Consider the following 12,214-nt stretch of genomic DNA (forward strand, 5'->3'; position numbering starts at 1 on the left):
ACTGGAATAATCGGCATACAGCCGGTACTGATCCAGGAGCAGGGTGATGAGAGAATACTGTATATACTCACACAGTTTGTTTGAATAGCTAAACTTTGATCTTCAGCCATAAAGAATTTATAGTCTGTTGGGGAAAACAGTTTTATTTTTATGGAAGTTTGTGATTATATCATGAAAACAGTATAAATATTTGTATTCCAAGTCCCATGTTTATGAAATACACAACTATGGTGATTGAGTTGTATTTGTGAATTTGAGTTTGTAGTCAAATACTTCCTGAAGAAATTCAAGGATGTTCATTATCATGATTAATTCGACCCACCATTTATGTTAGGGTGCCTGTGTTCAATACACGTGCTGGAAAACTCGAGAAAAAGTCTTGGGAAAAGATGCTCATGAAATAAGTTATGTAAGTATAAAAATGTCCAAGAGACTTCTTTTTCCTCTTGGACTTTGAGGAAACGTTTGGGGAAACTGAAGTTGTTGGAAATGTGCCTCACCTTTAAATAAGATACGGCATGTCTAAAACTGATTTCACCCACCATCTTTGGTGATTCAAGGGAAATGTCCAGGACTGTTGAACTTGAGAGTCTTGGGAAAGAGTGGCTGGAAAGTGAGCCTAGAAAATTCTACCAGTGCTAAGGGGCAGTTTTAAAAATATGAAGAAATGTTATTTTTCCTTTGTACTTCTGGTCTGTCAGTAAGTGATCAGAGGTTTACATCTGCTGAAACCCACAGTACATGCCTTTTTCTGCCTCTTATGTCTTTTCTGCCTGTGCCTTGTCCACACTACTGGTTCCTTCCAGTATGAATAACTGATGGTGTGTTATACACAGGGGAGAATGTGTGTCTTCCATAGCTAGATGTTTAGAAACCATTAACTGCCTATTGACACCTGGTTCTACTTTCAATGTCAGTGTTTCAGAAACACTGTTTAGTATCTTTTTTTTTTTTTTTGACAGAGTTAGAGAGAGAGGTCTTCCTTCCGTTGGTTCACCCCCCCAAATGGCCACTATGGTCAGCGCATTGCACCGATCCGAAGCCAGGAGCCAGGTGCTTCCCCCTGGTCTCCCACGCAGGTGCAGGGCCCAAGCACTTAGGCCATCCTCCACTGCCTTCCCGCGCCACAGCAGAGAGCTGGACTGGAAGAGGAGCAACCAGGACAGAATCCGGTGCTCCAACCGGGACTAGAACCCAGGGTTCCGGCGCCGCAGGCTGAGGATTAGTCTAGTGAGCTGCGGCACCAGCCTCGGTGTCTTTTTAGATCACAACCAGTTTTCAGGTCCAGCTCATTTCAATAGATCAGGTGAATACCATAAAAGAGGAAACAGAAACCTTAGAATACAGCTAACATGGGGAAGCTAGAATTTGAACTGGGGAATCTTTCCACTGTGTTCATTAAAACAAGTGACATCAATTCCTCCCATGCTTGGGAAAACACCTGAGAGTGAACTGATAGCCGCGTTGACCTCAGAGAAAGCATGATTTTTAATGGAAACTCAGAATCTGCCTGTGCTATCTAGAACAGCAGCCCTTGCTGTGTGGCTAAGTAAAAACGAGTTTCTCAGAACATTTTTGAGTGAGCAGTAGCTGATTATATATACACCGTTCCCATCATCACAGAACATTCTGTTGGATATCTTGGTCATCTCCTAAGGCATAAGTCAGAATAATTTTACTGAAATAAAATTTTAAAAAGTGTAGATACAGGGAATTGACAAGTAGGTGAAAGCAAGAAAACCCTCCCACCCCTCAGCTCCTTCTCCAGACTGAAGAGTGCTATTTTGATTTCTCCAATAAAGGGAAGAAAGATGCATTGTAAACTTCACAAGCTGTGTATGTTTTTGTCTTGTTTAATAGACCTGGGAAGAACACAGAGCAACTTCAAGTGAATGGGTGTATTTTATAGCTGGGCCAGAATTATGGCCAGACTTTGGCTGGGTGAGAAGTAGGACAGATCATGAGATCTGGCAGCACAAACTTGGCAGGCGCAATAGAATTCCTAGAAGGAACTGTTTCAGCTGTGGCCAAGGTTGTTGGGGCTGCCTCAAGGTAGAGCTCAGGCATAAACTGGAATACTGGAGGGAATCCGGGTAGAAGGGTTTGGGTAGAGCCAGGATGGGAGCCCAGAGGAACAAGGTCATGCACACAGTTAGAAATCAGGAACATCAGAAGGTTAGGAGCCAAGATACTGGCTGAGGACGCGCATATGTCTCCTGCTTTGGACCAGTGCCAAACCTTTGGGTCAAAGAGCCCAAGTCAGCGCTAAAGGTTCCAAGTAGGTGGGGCAAGACCAACAGGGATATTTTGCTGGTGCTTCAGGCTGTGACTAGATATGAAACACACCTGAGACAGAGGATGAGGAATTTAACAATTAGAAAAGAAATGGATGTTTGTCTTTGTACTTGTGGTATATTTAAAGATGTGAGTTATTACAATAAAATTTTACCAAGCTAGACTCGATTTTTTTATCTGAAAATGACTGAAAAAGTGAAAATTAACCCCTACTAAAGCCAGGCTTGCAATAAGTGAAAGATGGCAGGGAATAGAGCTTTAAGGAATGCTGTGATTGGTCAACTAACTAGATGCCCAGAACTAACCAGCAGCCTTCAGAAAAGGCTACTCACTTGTGTTTAAGTATATGGTACAGGTTGAGTACCCATTATATGAAATGTTTGGGAATGGAAACGTTTCAGATTTTGGAATATTTGCATATACTTAATGTGTTTCTTATACACGTGGCCTGAAGGTAATCTTATACAGTATTTTGAATGCACCTGTATTTGAATGCACAGCAACTCATCACATGACGTCAGGTGTGGAATTGTCTACTTGTATCTTCGATGCGGCACTCAAACCATTTCTGATTTTGGAGCATATAAGATTTCTCATTTCCAGTTAGGGATGCTTAACTTGTTCTCTAAGTAATGGCACTTGAAAAACTAGCATCACTCACCTGAGAGAAGCACAGGATTGTAGTTATCAAGAGTCCCACTGCTTTGTTCATGATACTGCCTTGGATACCCAACACTCCTCAAATGATGGTCTTTTGGCAGACCAAGGAGAGCCTGCTTTTTGGTGACTTTGGCTGGGTTGGAAGGATGATGATCGTTTGGGTCTGAGACAGGTTGAGTTTGAGAAGGCAGCAGCCCACCTGCTGGAAGTGGCCAACGAACCGTAGTTGGACTAGCCTTTCAAGGTGGGGCTGGGGCACGAGCAGATGGCTCCCAACCAAAGGGGAGCAGACGAGTACAGCCGTTTACTGGAGGATGGTGCCTGCAGTGTGAGTGAAGCCTGAGATTTTACCTGAACCATCAGCTTTATTTCCGTAGAAATCAGTGCCACTGGAATAGCTTCACTGGCATTTTGTTTGTATGGATCCTTGTGCATAGTGATCTTACAAACAAATTCACTTAGGTGTATACAAATGATTTCTTCTCATCCTCTGGAAGTTTAAACAGGTGTCAGCAACAACTTATGCTAATGGCAAGTGGAGAGGAAAAGCCCGTGGTTTGAATAAGCTGGAGCGATTTTTGTTTATGTCCCTGTGAAACACTAAAACACACTGAGAGGGGAGGGTGTTTCATCTTGGAATCAGTCATCTGAGCCTCACACTGACCTGCAGTCATGGTTTGAAGTAGATGATAGGGACTCCGTGGGAAGAGCTGTGCTTATCACAAAGGAGAGCGTGTTTCACGGGCCGTCAGAGCGCAGTGCGTGCTCCGTACTGTGCCGCTCTGGAGCAGCGCAGGTGGGAGGATTTATATGCGGGAGGCTCTCTCAAAGCACACGGGAGGGTAGCAAATTGTGCTGCAGAAGAACCCTTTACCAGACATGTTGGTCCTGAAGTGGCACGGGAGGGAAAGCGTTGTTTGCAAATGGCTAATGCTAGAACCTCTTCCTCCTTCTCTCCGCAGACAGTCTGGTGACCAGGGACGTGCCCCAGCCCTAACGCTAGTGATGCGGATGACCTTTCTGCTGCTGACCTGCGCCTCCGACTTTCTGCACCCAGCTTGAGACTGCATGTAAATTGGGATGTGGGAAAACAGGAGGCAAAGCTAGTGGTAAAGAGAGGTAGAACCCAGCCCACGATGTTGCCCACGCCCTCCTCTGGGGTCCAGCTGCAGGGACTCTAATGATGTGCCCAGCCACCCTCCTTCCAGTTGTGCTTAAATGGCACAGCTTTTATAGTGAGCACGTCAGAAAAGGAAAGTAAGAGAAGCAAAGCCCATAGCCACATTCCCCTGCCAGTTACGTGGCAAGATGTTCCTCACCTTGGAGAAGTTCACTGTCCACAATTATTCTCACTCCAGGGAGCGGCCGTTCAAGTGCTTGCAGACTGACTGTGGCAAAGCCTTTGTTTCCAGATATAAATTGATGAGGTGAGAGGCTTTAGAAAAGGGATGCACTTTTCCAAGTACCTTTAAATGGCTTTTCTAGCGCTCAGAACATTCACTGCAAGGGGGCGGGGTGCAGGATGGGGATGCATTTTAGCCTTTTAGGGACTGTTCAAAGCCGTATCTCCAGTGATTACTGTGGTTTTCTGTGATAGTTTTGCTGTGAAAAGTCAGTTCGTTCTTTCCAGAAATACTGCATTTGCACCTACAATACACCAGGCTTAAGACTGTTGGGCAGGGGGCCGGCGCCGCGGCTCACTAGGCTAATCCTCCGCCTAGCGGCGCCGGCACACCGGGTTCTAGTCCCGGTCGGGGCACCGGATTCTGTCCCGGTTGCCCCTCTTCCAGGCCAGCTCTCTGCTGTGGCCAGGGAGTGCAGTGGAGGAAGGCCCAAGTACTTGGGTCCTCCACCCCATGGGAGACCAGGAAAAGCACCTGGCTCCTGGCTCCTGGCATCGGATCAGCGTGGTGCGCCGGCCGCAGCGCGCTGGACGCGGCGGCCATTGGAGGGTGAACCAACGGCAAAGGAAGACCTTTCTTTCTCTGTCTCTCTCTCTCACTGTCCACTCTGCCTGTCAAAAAAAAAAAAAAAAAAAGACTGTTGGGCAGGTAGTCGTGCAGATACAATTAAAAGGCACCCTCGATGCTTTGACAGAGCTGTGCAGGTGGAGAAAGTTGCTCTTCACTCCCTGCTGAGACCGGGGAAAGCTCCTCAGAAGGGCACAGTCTTACGCTGTGACAAAGAATGAGCAGAAGCTGAGCAGAGAGGAGGTTCTGGGAAAACCATAAGCCTTGTCTTTACACAAATATCGAGGGTAGCTCTGGAGGAAGGGGCAGGGTGATGTCAAGAAGGTAGGTGAGAAGGAATGAACTTTGAAGCTTTCGTTTTGAAGCTCTTCACGTTTAAATCCAGGGTGACAAGTTAAAAGTAGCGAGCAAGACGTCCCATCTCAGTGGTATTAATATAGATCACACTATTAACTCTTGGAATGTCCCTGGAGAAAGACACTTGAAAGACTTGGGGGGAAAAAAGATAAATTACATTCCTGGCCCTTAAGACTGACTTTACAGATACTAAGTTGACTTTCAAATAAGCTCATAAATGCTCAGATATCCTAAAGTTCACATGTCTTCTGTCCATAGGACACTCTCCAGCTGTCATAAACAGAAGTATTGAATGCCTACCATGTGAATCAGTTCTGTTGCAAAGGCTCACTGTTTTGCATCAAGCAGTTTATGTATACACAGCAAGCACACTTTTCTAAACACTGAAAACAGTTTTGGGGTCAGTGGAGCCATGTTGCGGGTACTGTAACTATATGGACAAAGATGGAAACACATAGAAGAGAAAAATATTTGGAAAAGATAGTGGAGCCAGCAGAGTATTGAGTGAGTAGAATTAGCCGTGTTTGCTGTGGTAAACTGCACTGAAGAAGACAGGTAATATTTAGGAGGTAGATGTTCAAAGGAGGTTACTTGTTTGGGTAGGGAGTAAACAAGGGAAGCCATGTATGGTTTGCCAGAAATGCCCTGCCTGCTGTAGCCTTCAGGATTTCTCATCACTGTAACCTGAGCAGAGATCTCTGAAAAGAGGATGAGACTGTAGATGACAGCATGTTTTTAATTTTGCTGTTTAAAAAAAAAAAACAAGCAATAAAACACCAGCACTCTGTCCCATTTCCCAACAGTTGTAACATGAGCTCCAAAGTCAGGCTGAAAAAGTGACATGCTTACCCAGAAAAGAGAACATGGGTCCCAGTAAGGCAAACGATGAAACCAGTCAGATGGAGACAGTGAAGGGCAGGGCAGACTGATGTCCGTGCTTGGATACCTTAGTGAACTCTGTGCCATTGACATGACCCAGTTGACTCCCAAAGATGGTGGCATTTGGTGCTGACTATAAAGTCTCCTAAAATGAGTGGTTTCATGAACTTGGAGGGAAGGACGAGAAGTTGAAGGGAGAAAATGAGTTGTTGACATATTTTCATTGATAAAACGCTGATGTTCTAGATGGGAACTGTTGAATGAATAAGTAGAAGAAAAAACTAACGGGGAGAATTGGATGCCATGCAAAGGAAAGATGCAGATTCAAAGGGAGGGAACAGATAAAGTTTGAAAGGTTTTAATGCTCAAGGTCTGTGTCAACTTGTGCCCACTCATAGATAGTACAGGAGTAGAAAACCGAAGAGTAGGAAGTACCAGGTCCGGAGTTGTTAATCTGGTATTGTTAAGCCTATTGCTTATAAATGAAGTCAAATTGGATTAAAATCCTCCACAAGAAAGGGAGGGAGAGAAGCAAGAATAGTGAGACTCAGGACAGAGCTTTGAGGTCCTAAACACTAGTAACGGACCAAATAGGAAAGGTCTGAATACCAGGTTTGCAAGCTAGCTCCCTTCTCCACCCCTCCCTTGTATTCTGCACTATAAATGGGGATATCCTGTAGAACAACGTGACCATTTTCTCACCAACGTGCTCTGACAGCTCTTTCTGCAGCCTATGAAGTGACTTAAATGCACTGAGAATGCAGAGTTGCCGGCGTATTTCAGACCTGTCAGATACTTCTCGCAGTGGTTCTTGTCCCTCAGCATTGTTCTTGTGTTACAGCACCCACCATAATCTACACGTGTCAAGTTGTGGTGTTCTGGGGGAAGAGAAAGAACTACCCTTTCTGTTTATCCCTGGCACATACCAGGCGACTCTTTGTAAAGAGGGACAGGAAGGAGATAAGAGATTTTACTTTCTTTTTAAGAAAACAACCTGATTTTGGGTCAGCTTTATATTTCTTGAACTGGTTTCCAGTCTGTTAGTGGGGACCAGCTTTTAGAGACCCTTTACCCAGTTCCACCTTGGAGAAGGAGCAGGAGTGGACAAGATAGGGTACAAGGCTGGGTGAAAGGTGTAGGTCTACATCTGACTCACAGTGCCTAAAGGAGATCCTTTTGTATGAAATGAGTTGTTAGAAATTCCTTTGTGTTCAAAGCCACAAGCTCAAAGTGTGCAATTGCAGTTAAATTGTCAGGGTGAGCTGTAGCTTCTGAAGACAATACACCTAAAGAAACACACATAGTACTTGGGGTTTCCGTTATTGAAAATGAACCTTTTTAAAGTTAAAGGATGATAAACTCACCACTTTAAAAAAAAAAAATGGGTCCAACTAAACCCATCTGTGGACTGAATTTCTGTCTTAAAAGAGCACACAGGAATTGCATCTGGAACAGTAATGTAAAATGGGGACTTGCAGGACTCTGTGAGGAGGGCGAATTAGGTCACACTTTTGGAAGTTCAGGAATTCCTAGAGTGTTTAGTACCCATTTAATACCCTCATGAAAAATATTTTTAAATGTATTTGGAAATCTGAGAAAAATGTTCTTCTGAAGAACCTTTATGATAGATTGTGAAAACTGCATTATGCCTTGAGTAACACTTAGTTTTTTAATACTTTTTTTTTTGTATTTGGAAAAATAGAAGAGTAGTTTACAATGAAAGTTACATCAGAATCCACAGAAAATGTTGAACTGTTCTTCAGCTCTTAAAAATAACTCTCTACTCCACAATTTTCCTTCTGTTCCTAGGCACATGGCTACCCATTCGCCACAGAAATCTCACCAGTGCGCTCACTGTGAGAAGACGTTCAACCGGAAGGACCACCTGAAAAACCACCTGCAGACCCACGACCCCAACAAAATGGCCTTTGGGTGTGAGGAGTGTGGGAAGAAGTACCACACCATGCTGGGCTACAAGAGGCACCTGGCCCTGCATGCGGCCAGCAGTGGCGACCTCACCTGTGGGGTCTGTGCTCTGGAGCTAGAGAGCACTGAGGTGCTGCTCGACCACCTCAAATCCCACGCTGAAGAAAAGCCCCACACGGTGACCAAGGAGAAGAAGCACCAATGTGACCACTGTGAGAGATGCTTCTACACCCGGAAGGATGTGCGTCGCCACCTGGTGGTCCACACAGGATGCAAGGACTTCCTGTGTCAGTTCTGTGCCCAGAGATTTGGGCGCAAAGACCACCTCACTCGCCATACCAAGAAGACCCACTCGCAGGAGCTGATGAGAGAGAGTCTGCAGGCCGCAGACTACCTGGGCACCTTCCATACCATCTCGCCTTCCTTTCAGCTGAAGGCTGCTGCCCTGTCTCCTTTCCCCATAGGAGCTCCTGCCCAGGATGGGCTTGCAGGTAGCATGCCGGCTGAGGTCCATGGCCTTATCCTCGGCCCCCCAGATCAAACCGCCCAACCAATGCCACAGCTGCCAGAGTCCCTTGTGCCCATGCACCCATCGGTAGCCCCGGGCTCTCCTCCTCCAATTCTTCAGAATCACAAGTACAATGCCGGTTCTACCTCATACCCGCCACTTGCAAACATGCCCCTCAAAGCAGACACTAAAGGGTTTTGCAATATCAACATGTATGAGGACTTGCCTCTGCAAGAGCCTCAGTCACCTCATAAGCTCAGTCCAGGTTTTGATATGATGAAGGCAGGTGCAGGAAAAATAAACCTGCCCAAGGAGCTGCCTCCAGATGCTGTGAACATAACAATTCCTGCCTCCCTGGACATTTCCTCTCTGTTGAGCTTCTGGCAGCTGCCACCTCCTGCTCCCCAAAATGCCTTTGGGAATAACACTATCACCCTTGGGCCTGGGGAATCTATGCCCCATAGATTAAACTGTCTGGGGCAGCAGCAGCAGGAACCCCCGATAGCCATGGGCACCGTGAGCTTGGGCCAGCTGCCCTTGCCTCCTATCCCCCATGTTTTCACAGCTGGCACCAGCACTGCTATCCTGCCTCATTTCCATCATGCATTCAGATAACTTGTTTTTTGAAAGCATATTTTTCTTATTCTGGAGGATGTCTTAGCGAGCATTTTAAACATGAGTTATAATACAAGTTAAGATTTGGGAAAAATGGGACTAGGAATATGGCTTATTCCTTGACGACTGGCTTGAGAAAAGAATTTCTCAAACTGCATGTATCGTGCCAATCTGCCCTGCGTGTTCATACTCTGTACTGCGTTGAATGGACACGTGTACTTTAATAGAACTGCAAGTATTGTTATAGCCAACATCCACCATGACAGCTGCTATATATCCATGTTTGTCATATTGAATTTAATCATAAGCCATGATCATAATCATGTTCACGAGATAACTTTTTGTGGCACTGCCTAGTAGGGGAACTATGGAAAGAGTTGGATTTCTCCAAGTCAGGAGACTTGTTCTAAAGAAGAAAATTCCCTTTATATGGTATATTACACCTAGGCCGTGTATTTCTTTTCAGGGATTTTTTTCTACCTTCAGGGTTGGACGTAGTTTAGTTACTATTACCGTAGCCAACCTTTAGTTTTGCAGAAATAATTCCTTATGGAGCAGTAGAGTCATGCATTTTAAAAACATTTAAATGTAGTTTGAATATTTTCCACATGATACGGCAATGTGAGTTATCACTTCATTTATCTTAAAGACTAAACTGGTTGTCAACTATATCTGACAGAAAAAAAAAATCACTGTGTAACCAGGTTAAGTGGTCATATAATCCAGGCATCAAAGACATTATGCTGACTTTAATACTGATTATATTTTTAGCAAGAATTTAAGAAACTATTACTGGAATTTAAATATATATATTAAACAAGAATTTGCTTTGCTATGCTAGCTTAAATTACTCAAGCTGCTTAAGTTCATAAGCATTGTTTGTAATCACCAGTATGTATGCGCATTTGTAATTCATCAGTTTAAGTCATTATTAGCTTTTATTCAAACAATTATTTTTCAATGTAACCATACCTGTATTCTATCTCTTGAATTTGATATTAATGAGTTTTTAACATGTAAAACCTAACCTTTTTTAAGTTCCTTTGTCTTTCATGTTTAGACTTTTCATAAACATATATCTTACATTCAATAAACTTTACAAATCTTGCAATATGGTTTGACTGATTTTTGGTGTACCTACACTTGCTTTACTGAGACTACTACTCCCACATTATACTTGCAACGTTTCCGGCTCCCTTACGCCCCCTCCTGGTCATTACGTCCCCCACAGAAACTGCCATTCTGATCTCTCAAAATTTTGCTTTCTGGGGGTAGAAGTTACGATTTAAAGTAGGACCTTATATGTTTCAGTTAATTCACACCACTAAGAGCTTATTTCTAAAAACACCATGTACTATTCTGAATCCTTCTATGAGGGTATTTAGTTTATTTCCTATGTCTGGATCAGAATACTGGCTACCAGAGTTCAGTCTACTCAGGGCTGCCATGAGCCAGTTCTATGACAGTGGTACTTACCATTCATTTAAAACAAATTAGAAACTTAATTAGTCCTTACTGGGATTTCTTCAGAAAGACTTATGCCCCTTCGGGCCACAGGCCTGTTTGTTTTTTGTCTTACCTTTAAGTAGGGTGGGGGTGGGCAGGGAAAGGGAAGCCTTGACTTCATTTGCTCATCCAAGAAGCCAATTGGCTAAATGGTGAGAAGCTCTGATGAGGATCACAGAGGGCACCTGGCTGTTAGTGTCACACAGACTGAGGTCCTGGAACTACTGTGGACCCAGAGAAATGAGAAGGTGACGGAGGGTACTCTGTGGACAGGAACACACTGCTCTGGGATGTCTAAGTTCCCATTTCCCCTCTTGCATCTGGGAAGGAAGGCAGAGTAGTAGCTCTCCGCAGCCAGAACCTCCCAAGATTTGCTTCCAAGAATCCTCCACATACACATTTTACTGGCTCCATACTGTCTTTGGTATCTCCAGAACACATACCTGATTTTCCTAAGATAAAATGTAGCATTTGGCATTTAATCTAAAACATAGATCATAAGAGTTTCAGATGTATTTGGTGTATCACAACAGTTCATTGGAAATTCTATTTAAATTTAAGACAGGAAAAATGGCTTGATTTTCCTAAAATTCCCTGAGTTTAAAGAAAGTAAAGTTCTTAAAAGTATAAATAACCACAAAATAAATTCAGTGGCCCCTAAAACCGCAAAGAGAAGGCACTGTGTCACCTCCCAACAAGATCCAAAGGCACTGAAATGAACAGGTGACTTCAGATTTTGTCAGGCTCAATGAATGGTATTAAGCTACTTAGAGCATTCTTCCCAGAGGGTGGGAAATTTCTGAAGCCTTTTCCCCAAAAATACAGCCTGAGTGACTGGTAGATATGAGACAATTCTATGTGAAATAGATGAACATTTAAAATAGAAGTTACTGTTAAAGTTTGGTATTAGAAGCAACTAGCAGAGCTGGGAATTCATTGCTTTTACATGGAATGAAGCCAGTCAAAAAACAATTTTCTAGTAAGTAAATTGTGGTAGCACTTCAATGATAATTTCACTGAAAAATCCTAATAACTAAACATTACCTTTAAAAGCCTATTATAAAGCAGTCACCATTGTGGCATAGTGGGTTAACCTGTTGTCTGCAACACCACCAGCATCCCATTATCAGAGCCCCAGCTGCTCCACTTTTGATCCAGCTCCCTGCTAACCCACCTTGAAAAAATGGTGGAATACAGCCCAAGTACATGGGTCCATGCAACCCATGTGGGAGATCCAGATGGAGTTCCTGGCTCCTGGCTTCAGCCTGGTCCATCCCAGGCCATCGCAGTAGATTAAAATCTCTTTGTGTGTGTCTACTTCTGTTTCTTTCACTCTGCTTTTCATACAAATAAAACCTTTCTTTTCAAAAGCCTATTAAATGGGCCGGCTTCGCGGCTCAATAGGCTAATCCTCCGCCTACAGCACCGGTACCCTGGGTTCTAGTCCCGGTCGGGGTGCCGGATTCTGTCCCAGTTGCTCCTCTTCCAGTCCAGCTCT

At 44.0% G+C, this 12,214-nt stretch overlaps 1 protein-coding gene across 8 annotated transcripts in view; it reads left to right on the top strand.

Moving 5' to 3' along the window:
* The window catches only part of PLAGL1 (PLAG1 like zinc finger 1), a 99,441-nt gene extending 89,120 nt beyond the window's left edge, over positions 1-10,321 (top strand). For 2 of the 8 annotated variants that reach the window (XM_089333666.1, XM_051855298.3), the window contains 3 exons: positions 3,918-4,025; positions 4,314-4,382; positions 7,971-10,321. In XM_089333666.1, coding sequence (XP_089189792.1) covers positions 4,024-4,025; positions 4,314-4,382; positions 7,971-9,210 — 1,311 coding nt within the window. In that variant the 5' untranslated portion in view covers positions 3,918-4,023 and the 3' untranslated portion in view covers positions 9,211-10,321. Of the gene's footprint in view, positions 1-3,917; positions 4,026-4,313; positions 4,383-7,970 lie in introns of those variants that run through there. The other 6 variants (XR_016234491.1, XM_089333668.1, XR_016234489.1 and 3 more) reach the window with 5 other exon arrangements.
* The last annotated feature ends 1,893 nt before the right edge of the window (positions 10,322-12,214 follow it).

The sequence above is a fragment of the Oryctolagus cuniculus genome, chromosome 5 (genome assembly GCF_051225735.1).
Source record: "Oryctolagus cuniculus isolate XC-2025 breed Fujian yellow rabbit chromosome 5, ASM5122573v1, whole genome shotgun sequence".
Taxonomy (NCBI): Eukaryota; Metazoa; Chordata; class Mammalia; order Lagomorpha; family Leporidae; genus Oryctolagus; species Oryctolagus cuniculus.